The sequence below is a fragment of the Lycium barbarum genome, chromosome 9 (genome assembly GCF_019175385.1).
Source record: "Lycium barbarum isolate Lr01 chromosome 9, ASM1917538v2, whole genome shotgun sequence".
Lineage (NCBI taxonomy): Eukaryota > Viridiplantae > Streptophyta > Magnoliopsida > Solanales > Solanaceae > Lycium > Lycium barbarum.
Window position 1 is genome coordinate 112657524 of NC_083345.1, and position 25784 is coordinate 112683307.

A 25784-nucleotide genomic window follows, 5' to 3' on the forward strand; every position below is an offset into this window, starting at 1 on the left:
CACTCTTCCCAATGAGATATTGTTTAAGTATTTTGCTCAACACATCAAAATTATACAGTGCTTTCCTTTTCTTCTGATTTGTGCTTTCTGCTTTGAGTAGCTTATGTATATTAAATCCGCAAGCAGTATTTGTACCTAACTAATGAATGCAAAACATTTCTTTCATATAACTTTTATCACTCAACCCTTGTAACTGCTAAAGTTAAATTATTGTTTAGTGTAAACAGCTGATGCGGGTAAGTATTTTCATCGTTACATCCAAAGCTAGCCCTTATTATAATTTCTAATGCGGTGTTGTTGAAAGGAAACACCATTTGAGATATGTTAATGCTCATTTCGTGGATTGTTGGTTATGTAATCTCATATATCAGAAATTAAACGTCAGTAATTCTTTGGTCGGTTTTATCGAGAGATAATTTAACTTATACAAGTCTATGACTGTGTACAGCCTGTCCTAGTTCTTGTTTTGGGTATTCTAAAAATTTATTTACTTTCTTTAGAGGAAAGCTCTTGTACCCCACTTCTCAATTTTCTTATATTCTATTATTAAAAAATATTTTGGAACCTACAATTTATTTTAAAAGTTTAATTCTTCAAGAGTTTAATTTTATCTATTCTTGATGGATTCAATATAATAAAGCACTCTATTTTACGTTAATACCTATTAGCCCAGATAAAGAAACAATTCTGAAATTGCTGGAGAAGACTTTTATTTAAGTTTATTCTCTTATATAGTACCTGGTTATTTAAATGAAACTATCGTTGCAGGGAATATCAAAACCAACTCATCATTCTAGGTGTAACTGTCACCTGCACCAAACTAAAAAAGTTTTCTCAACATAACAAAAGATACCAAAAGTAGTAAGATACAATGAAAGCAAAGTTTGACAAGCCTTTTCATATGTAACAAGTTAGTCTAACAACAACGTGCACATGCCTTCCAGATTTTGATCCTTTTATTGTCTCCCATGTCTAGGTCTTAATCAAATTTTACTTCAAATTGTTTGATGAAATAAAGATGTCAATACTTCTATGGAAAAATGAATTTGAAGTTACATACAAACATTTAGGGAAAAGCTGCTACATATGTGATGAAGAAACTCAATTTTCAAAAGAAAAAACATATAGATCCAACACTCGATTAAATTGTTGATATATTTTATTTCTCTCGAAATTTTATTTTTGATTTGTAAAACGATCACTATATAAAAACATACCTGATGGTAATAAGCAATGACAAAATGAGAAGATAAGGTCTCGGGTGCTCTAATGATGAAGGAAAGGTCGAAGGTCTAGGGTTGTTTTTTCACTCTTTTTTCGTCGACCAATATTTTTATTTACACATTATTGTTATATATGTTTAAAATTACATGTTTTAAAAGTTTTATAGAAACACAAATATTATAATTAACCTGTTTAAGATCACAAAGTTAAAAAAAAAATTCTTAAACTTTATACTCAATCAAATTACATCACATGCAGGGCGGGCACATGTGTTAGTTTTTAGTGCTCGAGCACCCATTAACCGTGTCGGATACTCTATGTAGATATGAAAATATTAAAATTGTCGTATAAAATAATAAATAGTACCCAAGAAGCAATAAAAGATCTTGATGCTTTGATTAAAAGGTTGTAGGCTTTAGGCTAAGCCACGAAGGAGCTAAGTTCGAATTTTACTCAAAGCAATATATTTTTGGTAAAATTAACAAAATGACTACCTTTTGGTAGTTTCCTATCATTTATAGCTACCTTTTAAAAATTACCATTTGTAGCTATGTTTTCCCAAATTAAGGTATTTTTTCGGATGTATTTGATGCTTATAAGTACATAGTAACACAATAAAAAATAAAACATATCCCTTGATTTAAGGCCATAACGGTGGGATCAATTAATTAGCTATTAAATTCTTGGTAATCAGTATTCGGAAGAAAGATAGTATGAATCCTAATTTAGTCTAACTCTCTCTTTCCAATTTTCTAGCGAAGTATTGTTTATGATTGAAGTATATACTTTATTCGATATAAAGTCTTTTTTTTTTTGGAAGATCCTGTATTTTTTACCATACCCTTCCGCAAAATCAGATTTTAGATTACCTTTCTATAACCATTTTCTATTCCCGCATCCAATCTTCAACATTCAAACATAAAAAATAAAAAATTCAAAATTTGAAAACATTCAACAGCAAATATATTTGAAGTTTTCAATATTGATTTCGTTCTTGATTTACTCATATATTTGATAGCATAACCAATGTATTTGAAGTTTCCAATCAAACCCGATGTATTTTATATTAAATCTTATGTATTTGTGTGAGTACCAATTTGCATCACCCATGTATTTTAGCGGTAATGTATTTGAAGTTTTTAATATTGATTTCGTTTTGATTTACACATGTATTTGATAGCATAACCAATGTATTAGAAGTTACCAATCAAACCCCATGTATTTTTATATTAAATCTCATGTATTTGTGTAACAATTTGCATCACACATGTATTTGCTGGATTAATTTGAACAAAATACACAAATATATAGAAAACTTATAATGTATTTTCGTTACTCATGTATTTGAAACTAGATGAACTGATGGAATTAATTTAAACAAAATACACAAAAATATAGAAAAACTTACATAAATACACCACCAACCACGACAATTGGTAGCTATATCATAGAACATACACAAATACATATATTTTTCATCTTCTCAAAACCCTAAAAAACCCTAGACCACCAAAAAACCCTAGCCACAAATCAGATGCAACTCGGTCCAAATTTATGGGCACTGCTCCACAACCCAAAAGTCTTGGCATTTACAGCCCAAATTTTTTTTGAGAGAAGGGCGGCCGTCACCCGTGGTGGTGGTGGTTGATAGAAGGAGAGGGAGAATTTTTTAAGGATTTGAGAAATGAAAAATCTGAAATGGATAGTGAGTGAGAATAGAGAAAGTTAAAAATTTATGAAAAAGGAGAGAAAATGGTAATGTATATTAAGTGATTAATATTGTTACCATTAAAAGGGGTATGGGATTGAGGGTGCTAAATTTTAGGTTTATTTGTGCACCAGTAACTGAAAGTTACTGTGTAGCTATATTAGTTAAATTCAAAAAATATTTAGCTATTATTAGTAATTAAAACAAAAGATAGTTAATATCACTAATTATGTACTAAAAGTAGCTATAAAACGTAATTTTTTCTATATTTTTTGTTAGATTTTAAGATGAGCACCAGGACCATTAAATGCTGGTCCTGCCACTGGTCACTTGAATTAAAATGAGGAAGTTTTAAGAAAGGTAAGCGTTAATATACAACTACAGGATTCCACTTTAAAAGACCAATTGGGGAGAGTTCCTTTAATACTTCAAGCAAGTATACCTATTGGCATTTACAAGCATTTTGACCTTTCTATGATTATTACGTATTGGTCCAGTCTATCCTCGAAAGTTGTGACTAATTTACCACGAAATTTGCTTGTTTTTCGTTTAGCTATATTTTTTACATTGGTTTTAAATAAATTTAAATGTTTCAAAAAAGTAAAACTAAAGTTTTTTTTTTTTTTTTTTTTGCAAAAAAATAGCTCCTGTCCTATTTACCAGCAATACCATCAACTACATGACAGATCAATTGCTCTCTAGCAAATAATATCAAACAAAGAAACCAAAAAAACCAATTTAGTAAGAGCTGTAGCATGACACTTAAGCAATCTCCCATTAAAAAAAAAAAAAAACCAATTCTAGACTAATCATATTTGTTATGTTAAATTACAACAGTGTATATAAAAGTGAACCACTTGGTGAATACAAATTTTAATTCATATATAAATCCCAGTAATTTGAAAATCGAAGGTAGGGACATGATTGAGCAACTAGAAATGAATGATTGAAGTGGAGTTGTTAGTTAGCAACTTGAAGGAAATGTTTGGACAGACAATCGCAATGGAGTTCAATAATAAGACACAATTTGGAAATAACAACTATTGATGAATAATTTCACAAGGGATGATGATATTCTAGACAACTTTAATTTGAATGTGAGAAATTGAGAATCCAATTGATAAAAGAAGAAAAGACGAGGAAGTAAAACATCATAAGACAAAATTCAAGGACCGAATTTGGATTTGGTTTTGCTTATATAAGCAATTGCTGGAGAATTTTTCAAAAGAAACAAATAGTGGTGTTTAATTTGGGGCGTAAATACTTATGAGCACTGGATGTTTATACCAAACTAATTCAAGTTATCGTGGTTAAATAATTTTATGAATTAAAAATATATTAACTAATCATGAATGAGTAATAGTTGTACATATTCAAACACATATCATGCATTTATTGATTTAATGTAAATACTTGATGCAAATAAATCTTTTTCATATTTTGGGTACTATTTTCTCCAAGTAGTGCAAAATTACATTAATTCAATTAACTTTCACAAAGCTTCTATTTACACTTCCATTGTATATGAAAAAAGAGCAAACAACAAATAGAGGAGTCAAAATGAAAGCTTTCGTCAGATTTCACATTGGAGAAAACTTACGACAATGATTACTATTACTACGTCAAATTCTCAAGCAAATTATATGGTATAGCTGGATATATACTTTCTTTATTTAAGCTCATTTTGATCTCATATTATATAAAATAAAATAAAAGACACTAGAAGTTCTTTATATTTTCCACTAGCATTCCATCTACGTAAGCTCGGTCATATTGTTGGTTTCATGCTCGAATAAAAGAGGATAGTCGCATACTTGCATAAAGTTGACAACCTAGATATAACTAGTTAAATTGTGATCAATTTCACCATGCAGAACACTGGGAAAAATCATGGTTGGAGTTATTCTTTTGTTTTAAAAAATTTCTTTCTATTGATATTCAAGAACCAAAAAAAAAAAAAAAAGTCTAAAAACTAAGCACCATTCTTTTGCGTAATTATTTTTCAAACAAAATTTTCTACAAATTTCTGAAATTAATGGCCAACGAAAATAATCGATCCCCACAAAGGCACCAGCCTAGATCTGTCAATTCGTGGTCCAAACTCCAACGTGTTACAGCAAAAAAACAGCTATTGTTTTTTTTTTTTAAAAGAAAGTAAATAATTGAAACAGCAATTCCTATAATAGGGACAAAACAACCATAACCATGTCAACGAAAACACAAAGATTTCACAACAAATTGTACTTCTTCTTATCTATAGTCTTCCAAAAGCAAAAGTAGTTGTAACCAAATGAAGAAAGAATAGATTACATTTATTCAGATTCTTCCTATATCTGTTTTGGATAATGACAGTTCAGTTCAAAAGTGATTCTCTACCGTAGGAAATCAATCCGTGATTTGTATTGATGTATGAAATCATTATATACAAAGTAGGTATCTAACTATCAGCATAATACTAGGCTAAATTATAAGACCTAATTACTATACATAAGGAAGAGATTATGCCTAATATACATGTGCTAATTATGAAAAGATTATCCTAATATTTACAATATTTACGTAGACTATTACATAGTCTATTACACCCCCGCAGTCGAAGCGGGAGGTTGTCGTACGCTTAGACTGTCCCTGAAATCATCAAAGAGCACGCGCGGAAGACCTTTGGTGAAGATGTCTGCGATCTGGTAACGAGACGGGACGTGAAGAACACAAACTTCTCCACGGGCAACTTTCTCACGTACGAAATGTATGTCCATCTCAATATGTTTAGTGCGTTGGTGCTGAACTGGGTTACCTGATAGGTATATGGCACTAACATTATCACAATAAACCAATGTAGCTGTCCGGATGGGACAACGGAGCTCCAAAAGAAGGTTGCGAAGCCAACAAGACTCAAAGACGACATTAGCGACGCCACGGTATTCGGCCTCGGCACTCGACTTAGACATAGTAGGTTGCCGTTTGGATGACCATGAGAGTAGATTATCGCCAAGGAAAACACAGTAACCGGATGTGGATCGGCGAGTGTCTGGACACCCACCCCAATCTGTATCTGTATAAGAAACCAGAGAGGCAATGGAGGATTTGTACAGATGGAGACCAAACTCAATAGTACCTTAAATGTGTCGTACTATGCGTTTAAGAGCATTCATATGTGCAACCTTTGGATCATGCATGTGAAGGCATACTTGTTGAACCGCATAGGAGATGTCTGGTCTTGTGAACGTAAGGTACTGCAACGCGCCAGCCAACTTACGATATTGTGTGGGATCATCGCAAGAAGGCCCGGCCGTGGCACCAAGTTTGGATTTGGTGTCGACCGGTGTCTGACTCGGCTTACAGGCAGTCATGCCCGCACGCTCTATAATATCTGCTGCATAATTTTTCTGAGAGAGAAAAATGCCGTGTGAAGTCCGGGTAACAGCAATACCCAGAAAATAGCTTAAAGGGCCCAAATCCTTCATAGCAAATTCGACACTAAGCAGAGACATGATGAATTTTCTGAGAGCATCTGAGGAAGCTGTGAGAATAATATCATCAACATATAGCAGAATGTAAGCAATGTCAGAACCTCGACAATAAATAAATAGAGAGTGATCAGATCGGCTATGTGAAAAATCAATAGTGGAGACATAGTCTGCAAAGCGTTGGAACCATGCACGGGGAGCTTGCTTAAGCCCATATAACGATTTCTTCAAGAGACAGACATGATGGGGATGCTTTGGATCCTTAAACCCAATAGGATGATGCATATAAACAGTCTCATTAAGATTACCGTGTAGAAAAGCATTCTTGACGTCCAACTGATGGATGGGCCAAGAGTGTGCAAGTGCAATGGTCAAGACAGCGCGAATAGTAGCCGGTTTGAAAACCGGACTGAAAGTGTCATCGCAGTCAACTCCAACCTGTTGAGACCTGCCATCACAGACAAGACGGCCTTTGTGCCTCTCAAAAGAACCATCAGATTTCTTTTTATAACGAAAAATCCACATAGAACGAATAAGATTCACATCAATGGGACGTGGAACTAACTCCCACGTCTTATTTTTAATTAGAGCATTATATTCATCAACCATGAAAGCTTTCCAATTGTGTTCATTTAAAGCACTTACAAGATTTCGCTGGATAGGCGAGATGGGGGTAGTGGTGGAAGTGTTTAAGTTAAACGGTTGTTTGGGCTTATAAATCTCATGTTGGCTTCTAGTGACCATGCGGGTGGGCTGCTGGGCAGTGGTCATGGGTGGAGCAGTGGGGGGAGGGGCTGCTGGGCAGTGGGGGGAGGGGCTGCTGGGCAGTGGGCACGGGTTCAGCAGTGGGGGGATCGGGCTGGACCGAGGGAACGACGGGTGGAGTGGGCTGCGACAGAAAATGCAAGGTGTATGGAGAAATCTCATGGTCCAAAAAATCATAAGAAGTTGGGGTTGGTGAGTGCAATTTTGAGAAGGGAAATTGAGTTTCCTCAAAGATGACATGCCTTGATATGATGATTTTGTTGGTGGATAAATCATAACATTTATATCCTCTATGATTCAACGGATAGCCCAAAAATACACACGGGGTGGATCTTGCTTGCAACTTATTAATAGTTGTAGATGGGAAAAGTGGATAGCATAGGCACCCAAAAACCCGGAGATGAGAATAGGTGGGGGTTCGTTGGTAGAGAACTTACGTTGGTGATTTATACCCAAGGACCTTGGTGGGAAGCACATGAAAGAGGTATGTGGCCATTTGGAGAGCATGATGCCAAAAAGTGGGGGGCATGGAGGAGTGGACAAGAAGAGTGCGCACTATGTTGTTAATGGTTTTAATTTTTCTTTCCGCTTTGCCGTTTTGAGGAGAGGTATGGGGGCAAGAAAATCTGAAATTTAAACCATTGGAGGCGCAAAAAGATTGAAAATGCCCATTGGTGAACTCCCGCCCATTATCACATTGAATGTTTTTGATGTCTCTTCCGAATTGGGTTCGTATTAATGCCTTAAAAGATAGAAAAGTAGAATAAACTTTGGACTTGTTAGAGATTGGAAAAGTCCAAAAGAAAATTACTATAATCATCAAGAAAGAAAACATAATAGCGGTGCCCATTTGAACTCAAAACAGGAGATGTCCATAAATCACTATGAGTGATATCAAATGGCATAGTAGTAAATGACAATGAATCATAAAATGGCAATTTAACGTGTTTCCCCAAAGGACAAGAGGTACAAAAAGAAGTTCGGGCCCTATTACATTTAATTAAGGCATTACTACGAAGAGAACTAAGGATAGCAGTTCCCGGATGCCCGAGTCGGGAATGCCACAAGCTAGGTGATGCGACAATGAAGGTTGATGGTGGAGTGGTCCGTTTTGTGGCAGTGATAAGATACAATTCCCCGGTGCTCTCACATCTCATTAGGCGGCTCCCCGTCGGTAAATCCTTCACAAAAAACCCAAGAGGATCAAACTCAACAGAAACATTATTGTCCTTAGTGAATTTGCGTACGGAAATAAGGTTTTTGATGAGTTTTAGAGCATGCAAGACATTTCGGAGACGTAATTGGGGATTAGGTGGGGGTAGGGATGTATGACCATAGCCTCGAATTGGAATAGTGCTACCATTACCAACAACGATTCCAGAATTATTGCTCAAATTAAAATAAGACGTGAGAGTACTTGTGTTGCCAGTTATGTGGGAAGTCGCTCCGGTGTCCATGTACCAATTATCATCTGGTTGATGCATGGACAGAGTGTGCATGGCGGCCTCTACGTCTGTTGGAGTGTACCCAGAGTAGGATGGACCATGCATAGAATAGGCCTACTGAGGTGAGCGTGGACCTGCACCGAGAATGCCACCGCCGAGCCTTGGCGTCGTGGGACGCTGCTGCCACGGCCTGGTCGGATACGGGCAGGGGGGCATTGCCCATTGCTGGGGCGGCCAGGTAGGCCAGTAGTAGCCCCCTGCTGATGGCTGGGCCGTCGGCCACTGGCCGTGGCTGGGCTGTCCGCCGCGGCGGCGGCAGCCGGATTTCCCGCGGTTGTTGTTGTTGTTATTGTTATTTCCCTTTCTCTTGTTCCTGTTGGAGTTCCTGCCTCGATTATTATTATCACGACGGTTTGTTGAATTATTGATGCCTCCAGGTGGCGGGGAGGGAGCATCATTATCAACAAGGAGTGCCGCGGGAATAGAATTGCGGGCACGTTCTTTTGCAGCGGCGTCTTCGAGCTTGAGTCTGGAGCACACTTCAGAGAAAGAGGGCAGCACATCCTTCTGCTGGATGGTTGTGACAAAGTGTGCATATGTCTCCGGTAAGTCCGCAAGGAGGCGCAAGACCATACGTTGGTCGGACACCGGCGACCCCACGTTGGCAACTGATCTGCAAGTGACTTTAACCTATTATAATAGACCATAACCGAACCGAAGTCGGCCATTTTTGTGGTGGTGAATTCAGTTTCAAGGTACGCTACCCTTGAGTGCTTGTTATCTTGGAAAAGCTGAGCAACTCGGTTCCAAGCCTTCTCCGCAACATCATCCGCCACGAGAATAGAGGTAAGAATATCATGGGATACGGTGGCGTAAATCCATTGAAGGACCACCGCATCGAGCCGTTTCCATAGCGGAAGATTAGCCGCCTTCGTTGCGTTGTACGCGGTGAGTTCGGTGGTGTCAGTTGGTGGTATGATGTGCTCAAGTACGGAGTGGACGCGGGCTAGAACTTTGAAGAGTGTCGCCCATTCGTGATAATGGCCGGTTTCCATGTCAAGAGTGATTGGTATTAAAGATTTCACATTCGTGACAGTTAAAGCAGAATGAAAATTTTTGTCAGCCATTGAAGAGAGAAAAGGGAGGAAGAAGAGGATGGCTAGGGTTAGGGTGGGGAAGGTGACGGCTAGGTTTAGGAGGTGAGGAAGGAAACCTAATCTGATACCATGTAGGAAATCAATCCGTGATTTGTATTGATGTATGAAAGTCATTATATACAAAGTAGGTATCTAACTATCACCATAATACTAGGCTAAATTATAGGACCTAATTACTATATATAAGGAAGAGATCATGCCTAATATACATGTGCTAATTATGAAAAGATTATCCTAATATTTACAATATTTACGTAGACTATTACATAGTCTATTATTTACAACTGGACTTTCACAAGCCTAGTGGAGTAGTTTTTTTTTTTAAAGAAAATTAAGTCCTTAAATATCTTTACCTACTTTCATTCACTAAAAGTTATATCCATGATTTAGAAAATAAAATCAACACAGGCTCATTCATATTTTAAGACAGAATTTATACAAACTTGGAAAATATCATAAAAATTACTGTTAATCACTTATTCTCAACTGAAAAATGCTTAATAGAATATTTGAAGAAAATCATGGAAGAGCATCTAGGCTCACTATTTCTTCTTCTTTAAATGAACCGATGTTGATTTTGTTCTCTGGCTAAACCGGTAAATCTTTCTGTTAACTGTATAAAAAGATCCTCATTAGTATTAATTGCTGAAAGACATTTTCAGATGTCAAAAAAACAAAAATATGTAGTACTACATCAATTTTCTCTGCTAGGATTTTTTTTTTTTAATGATCGGTATATTTGATTTGACATTCGATTAATTTAGATTTATATTTGAAAAGTCTCACTTTAAAAGTAAACCACTATTTATAAAGAGTAATTTCATCTTCATAACTCAAATCTAGATAGGAGAGGAATTAGGGTAGTTGGTTACTCCCTGCGTTTCAATTTATATGACATAGTTTGACTGGATAAGAAATAAAGGAAGACTTTTGAATCTTGTGGTCTAAATTAAGTCAAAGATATTTGTGTAGTTATAGATCATCTCATTAAACGTAAAAGGTAAAGTTTAAAGTTAAATTGTTGTCAAATAAGGAAATGTATCATTATTTTTGGAACAAACTTAAAAGGAAAGTGTATCACATAAATTGAACAGAAAAAATAGTATTTAGTAGGTAGTAGAGCGTTCCCTTACCGGTATTATTACAATGATGCCAGCATTCTCTTAAGCTTCGATTATATTATTAATGTTGTTTCTTTTTACTTTGGTTAACTTTAATAGTTGTACTGTTAAAACTTTTCTTTCTTCAATCTTTTTTTTTATCATAGCTTCTAATTTCTTTCAAACCATTTTTTGAAAAATGATTTTCTTGAGTCAAGAATCTATCGAAAACATCCTCTCTATCCCGTAAGATCAACGTACACCCACCCTCCTCAGATCCCACTTATAAAAATACACTGAATATGTTATTGTTGTTCTTATAACTCAAATTTAAAGTATAAATTAAGAATGACAAAGTATTTACTATTTCATCATAATTTTTAGTGGTCCGCTAGAGAAATTGTCATAAAAGAAACATGATGAAGAAAAGAACAAAATGAATCCAAACTTAAGAGTTTGGGTATTTTCTCCGTTCTTTTCTATATGCCAGTTCACACTGCTGTCTGAAAAAAAAAAAAATAGTTCTCACTATTAGCTGTCAAAAGGGTTCTTTCGTAGTTTCCTGCAAACTCAAGGGCACGTGTGTTTTCCTATTCTCATACATATATCCACCCCCACGTCCAACATTTTCAATATACTCCATAAACACAGAACTAGCTCCACCATATTTCTTCACCCACCATTCACTTTTACTTCTACCAAAAATAACTCATTCCAGTGATCATTCAATAACTGGAAGAAAAAAGAAGTAATAGTTTCTTTAGCATCGGTTATCTTATTTTATTCTTGTTTTTGCTTGTTGCTAGCCTTTCTTTTCAATTCATCTTTCTTTGAGTCGAGGCTCTATCGAAAAAAACCTATCTTCCTTTTCAAGGTAAGGATAAGATCAGCGTACACACTATCCTACTCAGAGCTCAATTGTGGCCTCAGTTATATTATTTTATCTTCTTGTTTCTGCGTTGCTACTGCCTTCTTTTTTAATACATCTTTCTTTGAGTCGAGCGTCTATTGAAAACATCCTCTCTATCTTGTCAAGATATAAATAAGATCTGCGCACACATTATCCTCCCCAACTCCAGTCGTTGAGTTACATTGGGTTTGTTCTTCTTGTTGTTATAATGTGCTCGACAAAGCAGAAGCAAAAGCTCAATAAGAAGGGCGGTGGAAGCGAAAAAGATTGGAGAGAAGAAGTAATCAATAGCGGTTCGTTAAAGTGTGTTGATTTGAATGATGGAACAAATGGGTGGGCATCACCTCCAGGAGATAATTTCAATCTACGAAGTCCAAATTACTTCACGAAAAAGACGAAAATACCCTCAGGGGAATGGCTTTTGCAACCTGCTGGAGTTGATTGGCTAAGGTCAAATTCGAAACTCGACCATGTCCTTGCAAGGAACGATAACCGTGTAATACACGCACTGAAGAAATCTCATTCACAAGGTAAGTCTTCGAAGGGCAAATTTCATATATATAGCGGTAGTTTAAAGCGTAATTATAAAATGTAGCTATAATTTGCGTATTACGAAATGTAGTTATAGTTATTGTATTCGGTAGCTATCAGCTGAAATTGCGCGAAAGAATTATGTCAACACAGTACTACTATATCAGCGTTGATAGCTACGTTTCGTAAATACAGTAGATACGTTCTGTAATTTTTTGAAATTATAGCTACATGTTTGTAATGTTTTGTAACTTTTCCATCTTCAAATCCCGATAGGAACCACCACATGCGGTTTTTCATAGTCAAGTCAAATCTAACTGATCGAAGTTTCATAAATATTTTGCCAAAACTAAAAATATTAACTTTTGACAAATTTAAAATATCAAAACTGTTAAGTGCATACTTAAGAAATTATTCTAACTCTACCCTCAAACATAATAAGAGATCATTTTTATTAACTTATTACAAACTTAACGGACCAAAACCGTTAAGTGCATACTTAAGAGACTATTTTAAACCAAACCCTCAAATATAGTGGATTATTTTTGTCGTTTTTTCAGGTAAATCTCTAGTGCATACTTAAGAGACTATTTTAAACCAAACCCTTAAATATAATGGATTATTTTTGTCGTTTTTTCAGGTAAATCTCTAAAAACCTTCGTAATCGCGGTGAATCTTCAAATCCCTAGTAGGGACCACCACAGCGCGGTTTTTTACTTCGCCACTAAAGAAAACCGCCCACTCGAACCGGGTTCACTCCTCTATCGGTTTGTACACGGTGACGACTCGTATCGTAACAGCCGGTTCAAGATAGTGAACCGGATGATTAAAGGACCATGGATAGTGAAAGCTGCTGTGGGGAATTACTCAGCTTGTATACTTGGTAAAGCTTTGAATTGTTATTATCATAAAGGTGATAATTACTTAGAAATCGACGTGGATATTGGTAGCTCGACAATTGCTAGTGCGATTTTGCATTTGGCTTTAGGGTATGTTACATCAGTGACGATTGATATGGGGTTTTTAGTGGAGGGGCAGATGGAAGAAGAGTTGCCAGAAAAGTTGTTTGGTGCTGTGAGGATTTGTCAAATGGAAATGAGTTCTGCTACTTTTGTTGAGTCGTTCAGGAAAGTAATACACAATGGTCATTTTAGCAATATTAGTAAGGTGCAATCTAAGGACAGCGAAGATGAGGAAGACAAGTGAGCATTTTGTTCCTACCTGTAATTTTGGAAAATTTAATGATGTTAAATTCTTTTGTGTCCCTGGTAGATAATGTATTTGTTGTCAATTTTAATAAAAAGAATTTGTCCCCCTCTTAAAGTTTTGTTTTGTTATGTTTTTCTAACAATATGATATTTGGATCACATTCACTAAACTTAATGGTAAAAGGGTCAAAAAATTTTTTCTCAACTATTCAAAATAGATTAATTAATTAGTCTCGCGTTGTGTTTTTTTTTTTTTCAAAAATGTTCTCTTCGTTACGTTTTTGGCTCAAAAATATCCTCCAACTAGTCAAATGACTCAAAATAACCTTCTTACTGATGGCTCTAAAACGAGAAAAAATGAACCAATTTTGCCCTTGAATTATTAAAAGTGGGACAGTTTTCCTTCGATTTAAAGTTCAGCGATTGCTAGTGCGATTTTGCACTTGGCTTTAGGTTATGTTACGTCCGGTGGCGATCGATATGGGGTTTTTGGTGGAGGCGGAGACGGAGACGGAGGAGGAGTTGTCGGAAAAGTTGTTTGGAGCTATGACGATCTATCAAATGCACATGAGTAGTGTTACAGGCTGCCTTCATTGTGCCTTGGCGTCCATAACCCCTGCGCGCCCCAGGAGGTCCAAGCGAGTGTCAGTCGTGCAAGAGACGTGCGCAGATGAGTGTCAGCCGCGCGCAGGCAGGGTCGGCCGCGCGCGCGTGCAGGGTCGGCCGCGCGCGCGTGCAGGGTCGGCCGCGCGCGCAGGCAGGGTCGGCCGCGCAGGCAGTGTCAGCTGTGCGCGGGCGACGTGCATTGACGAGGGGCTCCGACGGACGAGAGTCAATAAGCATCTAGAGATGCTCTATGGCATATTATAAGAGTGCCAAGGAAGTTTAACAAGGATCTGGGATGAGCCCATGGGCCGTCGGCGAACGAGGCCAAGCGCGAGCCTGAGTGTCAGTCCCGTGCGTTTCCGAGCTCTGGATGGAATCTTGGGATTTAGGGTGACGGGACCCTTCCTAGGATGTTATGGAATGTGCTTACCAAGTTTGGCGTCATTTGAAGATCGTTCACCTAAAGGCTTGACTTAGCCAAGGAGCAGTGTCATTGATAAAGCTCCCGAAGGCTATATCTCGATCCACGAGTATGGGAATGAGATGAAACTTCATGGAGGAGTGAAGGAAGTCAAGAGAAAGAGTTAGGAACAGACGGCGCCTCATTTGGAGTTCGGAAGAGTGAGAAAGGCCAAGTGTGATTCTCTGGCAAAATGATGTCCAGTGCTAGAACTTGGGTTTTTCTTTTAAAGCATATATAACGGGGGCAGAGGTGTCTACAGCTCAGCCAGCCTCCCCCGTGCGTGCTATCGGCCAGTCTCACTAAGTGAGCAACCTTGAGGGAGGACCTCAAGGGCCTGCCTAGGCACCTCATAGGAGTGTGTTACACCTCGGAAAAATCCTCCCTGGTTGCCCAAGTGAATGGACCCGCGAGGAGTACGAGTATCCGATATTTTCATGAGTAAGAAATAACATTTGACGACCCTAAGTAAGATTCCGAAGGCAATTGCAATAAGAGATAGGTTATGCTCCATAATGAATAATTATAGGTTCTGAAAATATGGGAAGTTGCAGATCTGCATTTTGGCCAGTTGCACGTAAAATGAAATACGAACCGTAAAGTGGTATACGGCCCGTAAACTGCCATGTCGTATTTTGGCTTCCAAAACTTCAACTTTCTGCCAAATGATCAAATGGTTAAATACAACCTGAAATACGGACCGTAAAGTGGTTTACGGCCCGTAAACTGTGTCTGTAATCACCACGTCTCAGCCTTAGTTTCTAGTTCTGTTATGATTAAATACGACCACGAAGGAAGGTCCGTAAACTGGAAGACGGATCATAAACCAAGTTTACGACCACTGTACTGTTCACTCCAGACCAGATTTTAAGTCATTAAATAAGGGATCCAAGTTTATTATTTCTTTTCCACATTTCATCCCCTCTCTCTAAAACATCTCTCTACATTTATTCCACAAGATTTCAAGGATTATTAGTCATCAACAACACAAATCAAGTGAATCAAGTGTAAGGAAACCCATTAAGATTATTCAAGTCAAGAAAATCTTATTGAAGGAAAACTAGGGTTTTTGCTCAAGTGAAGTATTTCGACCAAGGCTCGTTCCTACAACATCTAAGGTAAGATTTATGGTATTTATATATTGTTTAAGGTATTTGAGAGTTAAAATGCTTGGACATTAGATGAGTATAGAAAAATGGGTCATGAATGTTGAATAGTGACATTTTGAGAGATAGTTTGAATTGAACCATGATTCTTGTTGTGTTGTGATATGAATGTGTTATAAATGATGTTAAGATCATGAAAATGGGCATTGTATATGAATGGACGAAGTCGGGTGATATGACCATGAATATGGGTGAATTGGGAGCGAATTGAGAAATCTAGATAATGTGGTTAACGTAAATAATTAATGGCCATTGTTATGGTATTGTGAATGTATTGTTGACGTTCGGGAGTTGAATTACGATATGGAGGAATGTTGTATAAATAAAAGAGATGCTGTCCGATTTTCTCTAACTTTAGCCATGTGTGCTAGTTGTCGATTCTAACGATAGTATGACTTTAATGAAGGTATAAACACAACCGTTGAAAGAGAACGTGCAAGTGGTAAATAGTCGAACGAAAAGGTATGTAAGGCTAACCCTTCTTTCATAAGGCATGGTTCTTTGGCCAAACGTCTAAACCTTCTATAAGACTATGATTTCTTCAAATGATTTGATCTTCCGAGCTAGTAAGCTCACGATGCTTGATACGTTACGGCTGTACCAAGTTCCTCATATGACGAGTAGGCCTATAAGATAGATGTAATGATAACAACGAAGATAGTGATAATGATAGTAATAATTATGAGAATAATATGATGTTAAAGATGCCTACGGGCTATTGTATGTATGTGTGTCTATGAAGGGCTATAATAAGACCCCGAGCTTATGATGCCGGGTAGAATGTATGTATATGAATATGTATAGAGTATGTATATGATTATGTAACACGTGCACACTTCTGCAGAAGGTACGGATAACCCTGAAGCCTTGGTAGGGCCAGGTATGTATGACCTTGAGCCTTGGTTGGCCAAGTATGTATGAAACACCGATCCTTTATGGTCGGGTATATATATATATATATATATATATATATATATATATATATATATATATGACATCAATATGAGTACGAATATGCTAAGGATATGTAAATGTTGTGCAAAGGCTATGTATAAGCAATGTATATGAGATGTAGACTCTAGGAATATGAATATGAATGGGAACATGAATACGAATACGAAAATGAATGTGAAGGTAAATAAGTACGGATATGGATGTATGTACACGGATACGCAATAGAATTGGGCTGTCCTTGTGGAAAAGCAAGTAAGTGCCATGACGACGATATTATTATCTCCCATCCTATGTTGTCTCATATGTTGTATAGTATGCTTCTATATTGTTGTTGATCATGCTTTACATACTCAGTACATTCTTCGTACTGATGTCCTTTTGTTTGTGGACGTTGCGTCATGCCCGCAGGTGCATAGGGAGACAGGCTCGATCCATAGCTATATTCTCAGAGACTACATAGCAAAGCTCTATTTCCTTCGGAGCCATAGCTTTTGGGTACTTATTCTTTTGTGTACATAATTATAGGCATAACGGGGTCCTGTCCCGCTTATGTGATATGTTATACTCTTCTTAGAGGCTCGAAGACATGTGTATGTGGTTAGATGTGTTTGGCCTTGTCGGCCTATATTTTGTATACCATTTTGTTGGCCTCGTTAGCCCATGTACATTGATGTGGCATAGATGCCTATGATGATATAAAGAGGTTGTTGTCCAAAGGGACTAGTATGATTGATGGATAGAAATGTATGTTTTTACTATGTGGCTCACCTAGATGTTATGTGAAAGTATGTCAAGGGGTGCCCGGGTGGGATAGCACCGGGTGCTCGTCGCGGCCTCCTAGTCGGGTCGTGACAGAGTGTCCTAGGTATCCATACGAGTTAAGGGACTCTATGGACGGCGCCGTGCCTGCGGGCCCGCGTTGGGAGCATAACGAGTGTCGGAGGCTTGACGTAGGAATTGATTATGCCCCGCGGGCTATCTTTATGGATGTTAAAGACCTCCGTGCCGATTTAGTACTCGAGGAACCACTCAAGAGCCTCGTGTATTGACTTGTGAGCTTGGCTTGGGTTCAGCCTTGCAAGCAAGGGTCCGTTGGCCTAGACGTGCAGTCGTGGGGTGACGTGATGAGTCGTGAAATTACGCAATTTTCGATGCTAATTCCTTAAGTTTTTGTGACTCTTTAAGCACTTTTGTTATTACTTTTTGTGTTTTTATGTTGTTTTGTAGGAAAAGATGCCCGGAGAGCATAAAAGAGCAAAATGGATCAAAATGGACCAAAATGGAACAAAATAGAGCAAAACAAGCCAAGATAGCTGAAATGAACCAGAGCATCACCTGCGAATCGCAGGTACTGCATGCGAGTCGCAGGTGGTGCAGCATCTGTCGACAGAGAATGGCCAAATAAAATAAGACAATGATGCAATACATGCGACACCACATGCGACTCGCATGTGGAACCTGCGAGTCGCATCCTGTGTCGCAGATGCTGCACCTCGGCTGATTTATGAGATATTGGTGCTCTATCCAGTTTTATGTGATCTAGAAGTGATCGGAAGAAACCAAGTGAAAAGAAAGTCAAAAAGAGGCCAAACTGAACATTTTTGCAAAACTCTCAAAACTGGACAGTTTTGCAAAAACGGGACAGATTTGCAAAACTGAAACTTTGGGGTTTATTTTGTCATTGTTTGGACTTGGAAAAATTGGGAAACATAAAAGGAAGACTTGGGGGGAAATCAGATCATCTTTGGTCATTTTGCAAGTTTTGGAGGCTAGGGTTTCACCTACAACATTGGAGGAGAAGATTGGAGCACTTTAATGAGATAATTCTTAAACCTTTCTTCAATTCCTTGTTTTGTATTGAATATTTTAGTGTGTAATATTTCATTTCTAGACTTGAATCTTGTTTATGAAAATATTCTTGATTAAAGTTTGGATTGAAACTCTTGTTTTGCTTATGTATTGAATGATTTTTATTCCTAATGAAGTGGGTCTTTGTTGATTTAATTAATCTCGTTCTTGAATGTTTCCAAAGGGATTAGCTAACCCTAGGACTCGCCCATTTACTTCGATTGAGCTCGGAAGAGGAAATCTTGGTTGGGAAAGATTAGTTAACAAGAATTTGGGTCATTAAATCCATCTAATAACTTGAGTTCGGAAGAGGATAGTTACTTGAGGTTAAATTGATTGTGCCTAATATCACACTCTAAGGCTTGGAAAAGCTTAGAGTGAAATTCATTGATTTGGTTGGAAGACTTTCAATGAGATTTTAGAAATCATTATCTATTAACATAAATCCGCTCTTAGTTGTAAAATCATAAAAACATTGGATCGTTACTTGAGTGTAATCTCCCATTATCCATGCTTGTGGCCATTGATCATTTTACTTGCTTTCTAGGTTAGTTTACATTTCCGCATTAGTTATAATTCTCTCAAAAACCCAAAATATTATCCATCGTTTGGCTTTAGCGTAGTTGGTGAAAGTTCCTTACTTTCTTAATCGCCTAGCATATTGTTCCCTGTGGGATCGACCCCGACTCATAGTTGGGTAAATATATTGCATACGACTGTGTACACTTTCTCTTTGAGGAATGTATTTTGGACGTTATCATGACGCTGCACTACGAGGGATGGAAGTAAGTTGCGAGGGTTATGTTTGCCAATGCCATGGGACAACCATAGGCACATGAAAGAGGACCGCGCATGACGAAGGCCAAGGATTGGAAGTTGCCTTACTCGGGCACAACACAAGGCAAGTGTCAAGATTGAGGATAGGACTGTGCGCGCAGGAGCGACGCTCAGTGCCAGGCGAGGGACATGCATGTCCGTAGCCAACCCAAGGGATGTGCATAGACGAGACCCAGCATATGAAATGCGCCACAAGAGTATGATAGCAAGACAAGGCTGAAGCTTTGACATCAAACGGGCGGCACAAGGAAAGCTAAGCCTCTGAGGCAAGCTTCACCATAGGCATAGGGTCGTGCCAAGAAAACCTGGGATAAGGAAAGGCTGGCTTGTAGTCAGGTGGGACTACGAGCGCCGCACGGGCTATTTGTGTGCCACTGCCGCTTAGGAGGAGTCGGCCCGTGACAGTAGTTATGCTACTTTTATTGAGTCGTCCAGGAAAGTAAAACACAATGGTCATTTTAGCAATAATAGTAAAGTGCAGGCTAAGGATGACGAAGACAAATGAGTTATTTTTCCTGTTTTGGTAATTTTTCGGAAATTTTAATGATGTGAAAAATGTTGGGTTTTAAGTGTTAGATGAATGGAAAATGGAGGAAAAAATGAAAATTTTGAATTGTTCCTTTTTTGCTTTTTGGATGAAGCATTTCTCCCACATTGGTTGTGGAAAGTAAAGTTCTTGTGCTTATATGTAGAAGCACATTTCTCACACATTGGTCGCTCGGCTCGGCTTCATATTTGGATTTGGATTTGGATATGGTCAAATGATTTGATTGATTAATAATCTTTTTGGACCAAATTTAATTAATTTTAATTATTAATTAATTATCCAAATTATGACCCGGTTCTCTGGATCCATTTCTGACCCGTTGACCCATTTCTCCTTCTCGGATTAATTCAAATATTCCCGCCCATCTGAAAAGATGCAACCTATGAGTTGCACCTTTCTGAACCAACGCTTCCATGACTATATATATCCTAATGATCTTTAGAATATTCCTTACGAATTTTCTGTCTTCTCTTCTCTTCTATTTTTCTTTTTGCACTTCATAAAAAATTCGTGTGATCTACAGTTAGGGGTGTACATGGACCGGGTTGGTTCGGATTTTCTAAACACCAAAGCAAACCAATTGCGTCGGGTTTTTAAATTTATACACCAAACCAAACCAATAAAATTCGGGTTTTTCAACCTCGGGTTTTCTCGGGTTATTCGATTTTCTCGGGTTTTTCGGATTTTTTTTCGGAATAGTCTTGATACAAAACATATAACTTTTACTTCAAATTTTTTTTTAGTCCTAGTAAGATACAACTATATAATTAAGGTGTTTCTTAAGAAAATAACACAAAATGTGAGAAGAGTGATGACATTGTATTAAAATATTCAACAAAAGGTAATAAAATCGGTTAAAATAAATATTGTTAATTAACAAGCCATAAAGAAAATGACCATAATCTAAAAATATTAAGTCATGCTAAAATAAGTACGGCTAATAAGTATTAATTACATGACAAAGAAAAAAAACTTAAGTTATGTATTTTCACTCTCTAAATCAATTATGCAAAACTAAAGAACAGATATCCAACATCATTGTCATTCCTAGTGATAAATTGAATTTCTTTTGTTAGCATTAGTGTTGAGTTGGTTTTGGTTTGGACTTTATTTGAGTTACTAACATCCATAGGATATAAAACTTATTGACATTCAAAATTCTAAGTTCAAGCTTGAATAATATGATAATAGATAAAAAAACTACAAAAAAATTTAAGAAATATTTATAAATTACATTACAAATAAATATGTTTATGTATAAAATATTTTAAAAATTGAATACATGTAATGTCGAGTTGGTTTGGTTCGGTTTGACTTTTTTTAGTTAAAACCAAACCAAACCAATTATGGTCGGGTTTTGTTTTCTACACCAAACCAAGTCAAACCAAACCACTAGTCGGGGTTTTTTCTCGGTTTGACTCGGTTTATCGGTTTACTTTGTACACCCCTATCTACAGTTGTTGAGTGAGTTCGCTGTCACCGGAGTTTGCTGTACCGCTACAACAGTGAGTAAATTGTTTTATCTTAGGAAAATGTATTCCAACACCTCGGATACATTGAGGGGAATAATTTCCTTAAAGACATACTGTGAATTCAGTGGACTCGATTTAATTCTTACATATTTTTTGATGCTGTTTCAAATTCTGGTTTATGTTCATTTTCGAATACAGTTTACTAACAAAAATTTCTTTGTGGGTCCCTGGTAGATAATGTATTTGTTGTCAATTTTAATAAAAGGAATTTGTCCCTCTCTTAAAGTTATGTTTTGTTTTTCTAACAATCTGATATTTGGATCACACTCACTAAACTTGACAGAAAAAGGGTAAAAAATGTTAGATTAATATTGCCTTTTGTTATGTTTTCTATTCAAAAATGTTATTGTCGTTATGTTTTTTGTTCAAAAATGCCCTCTAATTGGTCAAATAGCTCAAAAATACCAACCGTTGCTGTAAAACAAGGAAAAATGAACCAATTTTACCCTTGAGTTATTCATAATGGGATATTCCTTGAGGGTTCATGGTATATAATATCTTTGTTTTTAGTTTTAATAATAACAAAAACTGTTCCTCTCTTTAACGTTTTACTATTTCCATTATTTTTGGTTTTCTAGTGTTCAGTATTCACTGACCTCGATTAATTTGAATTCACATCGTGTAAGATTCATTCACAGGGAAAGCATTCTCTAACTGAATTTTTTTCACATATAGAGCTCGATCACAACCTCTTGTTGAGAATAGAGTAATCCTGTTTATTGTATCACTATCCTTGGTGATTCATTTATTTCGTATTTTCACTTGTATTATCGTATATTTATTTTGGTGATTCATTTATTTCTTATTTTCACTTCTATTATCGTATATTTATTTATCTGTATCTCAGTGAGAAAAACTTTGCTTTATCAACTTTTAGAGTAAATTTGAAGCACGGGTATGAATAAATTGTTTATGATTATTGAGTTCGTGAGAAGTTAATTAATTTTATTGAAGCGTGGTTGTCCTTTATGAACTGAATGAGTTTATCATAGAATATAGATAGGATTGTGATATTAAATTTAATCTAACTGAAAATTTTGATACATCAGGAACATACTTCATTTACACATTTCAAGTAAAGATCAGTAGAAGTGTTTAAATCAGTTAATAGTCACTCCTTTATTGAAGTTATCATTCTTTGCTCACTCTAAATATTGATAGTTTTATTTTAATGCAGTAAAAGTAATACTCCTTGTGTCCCAAAAAGACTGTCTGGATTCGGATTATTATGAGGGTCAAACTAATTAATGTTCGGTGTGAATTCGGACATAAAATCTTTAATTTTCTTGAAATAAAAATTACATATTTAGAAACTACATAAAAAGTAATATAAGTCACAATAGTTTATAATTCAAAATATTTAAAAAGTATTTGAAAAAATTGTAGTCAAATAAAACATTCTTTGACTGTCTAAATAATAACAAAGACAGTCTTTTTGGAACGGAGGAGTAATAAAATTAAGTAATTTGTTTAATTAGTCCCTAATGGGAGGATTAATATCATATATTTTACCATGTTGCTTCATTGTTGAGATGGACTCAAACTGTTTCAGACATCCAAAAAGGAAATTTTACATAGTGTAGAGAATATATAAGAAAATTTATATTTAGTAACTACACTTTAATTTAAATACATCTAGTAGCTAAATATTATATTTTAATTACATAAGGTAACTAATTCAAAACTCATATCCTCTTATTCTATTGTATTAATCTCTTCCCTCAGCCCCTCTCTCTTCTCCCTCAACTCTCCCTTCTCTGTCGGAGCCGCCGCTGGTCATCTTCTTTGTCAGAGCCTCCACCGGTCATCTTCTCCGACGGAGCTAGCGTCCTTCGCCGTTGAATTTCTATTTGTTGCCTTCGGTTTTTTCAATTTCGTTCTACCTCCGTTAGATCTGTTTTTTTATTTTTGAGTTCTATTCATCATCTAACTGTGCAATTTCAAGTTAGCTTGTCTCTCAATTTTTGCCCTAATCTGGTTCTCTTCAAATTTTACAATTTTATGGCTTGAATTCATGGTTTCTGTCATTATTATTCTGATTCCTCACAAAAATATGCATTTACTTTTTGTCGCTCTGTATCTCTACAAATATAATTCTCTCGTTTTTGGGTTCATTACTTCAGTGTGTAGCTCTTTCCGTTGAAGTTCAGTGAAATGGTTTCTGGTTGGATCCTTACCGGATGACGGTGCCGTTGTCGGTGATGAAAAAATCTCCGGTTTTGTATTTTAAGATATGAGTGTATTTTATTTCAAGTATCTGAAATCTGAGTTCCTTGTATCTCAAATATGAGAGTATTTTTTCTTTGTATTTCAGATTTGACTGTATTTCAGTGTATTCATTATTGTTTTAGTGTAAAATAGAGTGTTTCTTTACGTATTTTTCACTTGTATTTCGAAGGAGATTTTTTTTTTTGTATACAAATAAATACAGTGAATTTTTAATGCAGCTAAATATCCCTGTATTTTTTCTTGGCATTTATGTTGTTTGAATACAACCGAATCTAAATACAATAAGTTGAATACAGTGTAAAAATTGTTACGAATGAATACAACCAAATTGAATACATCCGAATTTAAATACATGTCACTGTAGTTACAAAATATAATAGCAAAAGAATAGCTATGCCTAAAAAAAAAAAAAAACAGCCCGAAGTAAGTTATGATCTAAAAGAGGTCCGAAGGCCCAATCTCACCATCTACTCGCTTAAAATTAGTTGATTTAAAACAACAGTATCTTTGCCAACCTTTTTTAAACAAAAACACAACTTTAGATGAACCAGCTCTTCAACTAAGGTCTTCACAGAAGCAACATATCATAATAGAAACTTATAAATATGTCTTAGAAAGTTTTGGTCAAAGTAGGTTCAAAAATTTCTTTTGTTTCTTCTTTACGTATTTAGTATTCAAATTTACTGACTCAGACTAATCTAGTTTTGCTCTATCTAGAATGTAAAGCGCTACCTACTAAGACATTTTTCATTTCTCGGATTCAAACCTTATATCTGATTAAAGATGATCACACTCCTCCATCACGCCCCTTAATGATAGATTCAAAACTTTCATTACACTATCAATGGAGACCAAAAAGAACATTGGAACAGAATTAAAGAAATGTGTAACCTTCACATTCTACGATAAAACAATCCGGTTCACATGTACAAAAGAAAATGTAATAGGCAACAACCTTGACAAGCCAATTTTTTCTTAGTTGCCCTTATTTTGGAACATTTAGGCTATATACTCCACTTTAATACGCAATCAAATGTTAATACTTTTAGAGCAACACTAAAGGTGTGACGTATTGGTTAATAAAGCGAAAACAATGTTTAGATCATCAAAGACAAAATACTAGATTATTTCATTCCTTCACCTACATTTTAGTAGATATAATTACCTGATATTTGTGTGCATGAAAAATAACATGTACGTAAATGAATAGTTTAGATGGATACAAGCTGGCCAAAACCAGGGAAGACTTTGTCTCATCTCATCTCATATTTCTTTTTTCCTTTCCTTTATATTTGTCGTAGCTAACACAGCCATGTTGGGTGTTCGTTCTCATCTCATTTTTCACATTTCACAATGGCAAAGAGTTGAACAACCTTCTTATGTAGTCGTATACGACGACACTTTGAATGCGTGCAATAAAAAGGCAGTCTAATTTTGCCGAATCAGTGGATTTTGCAAGATCTTTCTCTTTAGTATTTAATACAATCAAGGAAAAATACCTTGATTCACTCTTAGATATTAGAATGCAAGTCACTAATTAATGGATTAACGAATTAACAATTCCAAAACTAGCTAAAGAACTTTTAAATGCCGCTTAGCGGGAAAAAAAGGTTAATTGATTTTATAGTGCTTCACAATTTGTTTTTTGGTTATGCCTTTTTTATAAGACATCTTCACTTATGATTCATAATTAATTAATATATTTATTTTTCATAATTAAATTAAATAGTTTGATTTGGGGTAAACATTAAGCGTTTCTTTTGATTTGCAAATACTCCTGGTTGACTTTAGAATAATTAGCTCACGTTGAGTGTGATCTACAATGAATGAGTGCAACCAACCACTAAGTACGTGGTTTGTCGGTTTAAGTCGGTCGCCTTTCAGCTTTGCTTTTGCACACTTTTTTTTTTTTTTTTTTTTTTTTTTTAATTTTTTATATTAGGGCTTACTTGCTTTGATGTTCTAATGTACTCCATTCATCTCAAAATAAGTATTGCTTTGTCGAAAAAGAAACTCGTCCGAGAATAAGTGTTGTCTTAAGAATTCAAATCAAAAAATAATAATTGTTTCAACTATACTTCTTTTTAGTA

General features: G+C 36.2%; 1 protein-coding gene across 1 annotated transcript; it reads left to right on the forward strand.

Moving 5' to 3' along the window:
* The first annotated feature begins 11488 nt into the window (after positions 1-11488).
* Positions 11489-13623, forward strand: LOC132609455 (protein ENHANCED DISEASE RESISTANCE 2-like). The gene is made up of 2 exons (XM_060323443.1): positions 11489-12306; positions 12948-13623. Exons 1-2 carry the CDS (start codon positions 11985-11987, stop codon positions 13511-13513), a joined length of 888 nt encoding a protein of 295 aa, XP_060179426.1. The 5' UTR covers positions 11489-11984; the 3' UTR covers positions 13514-13623.
* The last annotated feature ends 12161 nt before the right edge of the window (positions 13624-25784 follow it).

Bases quoted from the DNA above. Each gene is read 5' to 3' on its own strand.
- LOC132609455 (XM_060323443.1), top strand. From the start codon at position 11,985: ATGTGCTCGACAAAGCAGAAGCAAAAGCTCAATAAGAAGGGCGGTGGA. The intron at 12,307-12,947 runs GTAAGTCTTCGA...TCGTTTTTTCAG, and splicing joins GAAGAAATCTCATTCACAAG to GTAAATCTCTAAAAACCTTC.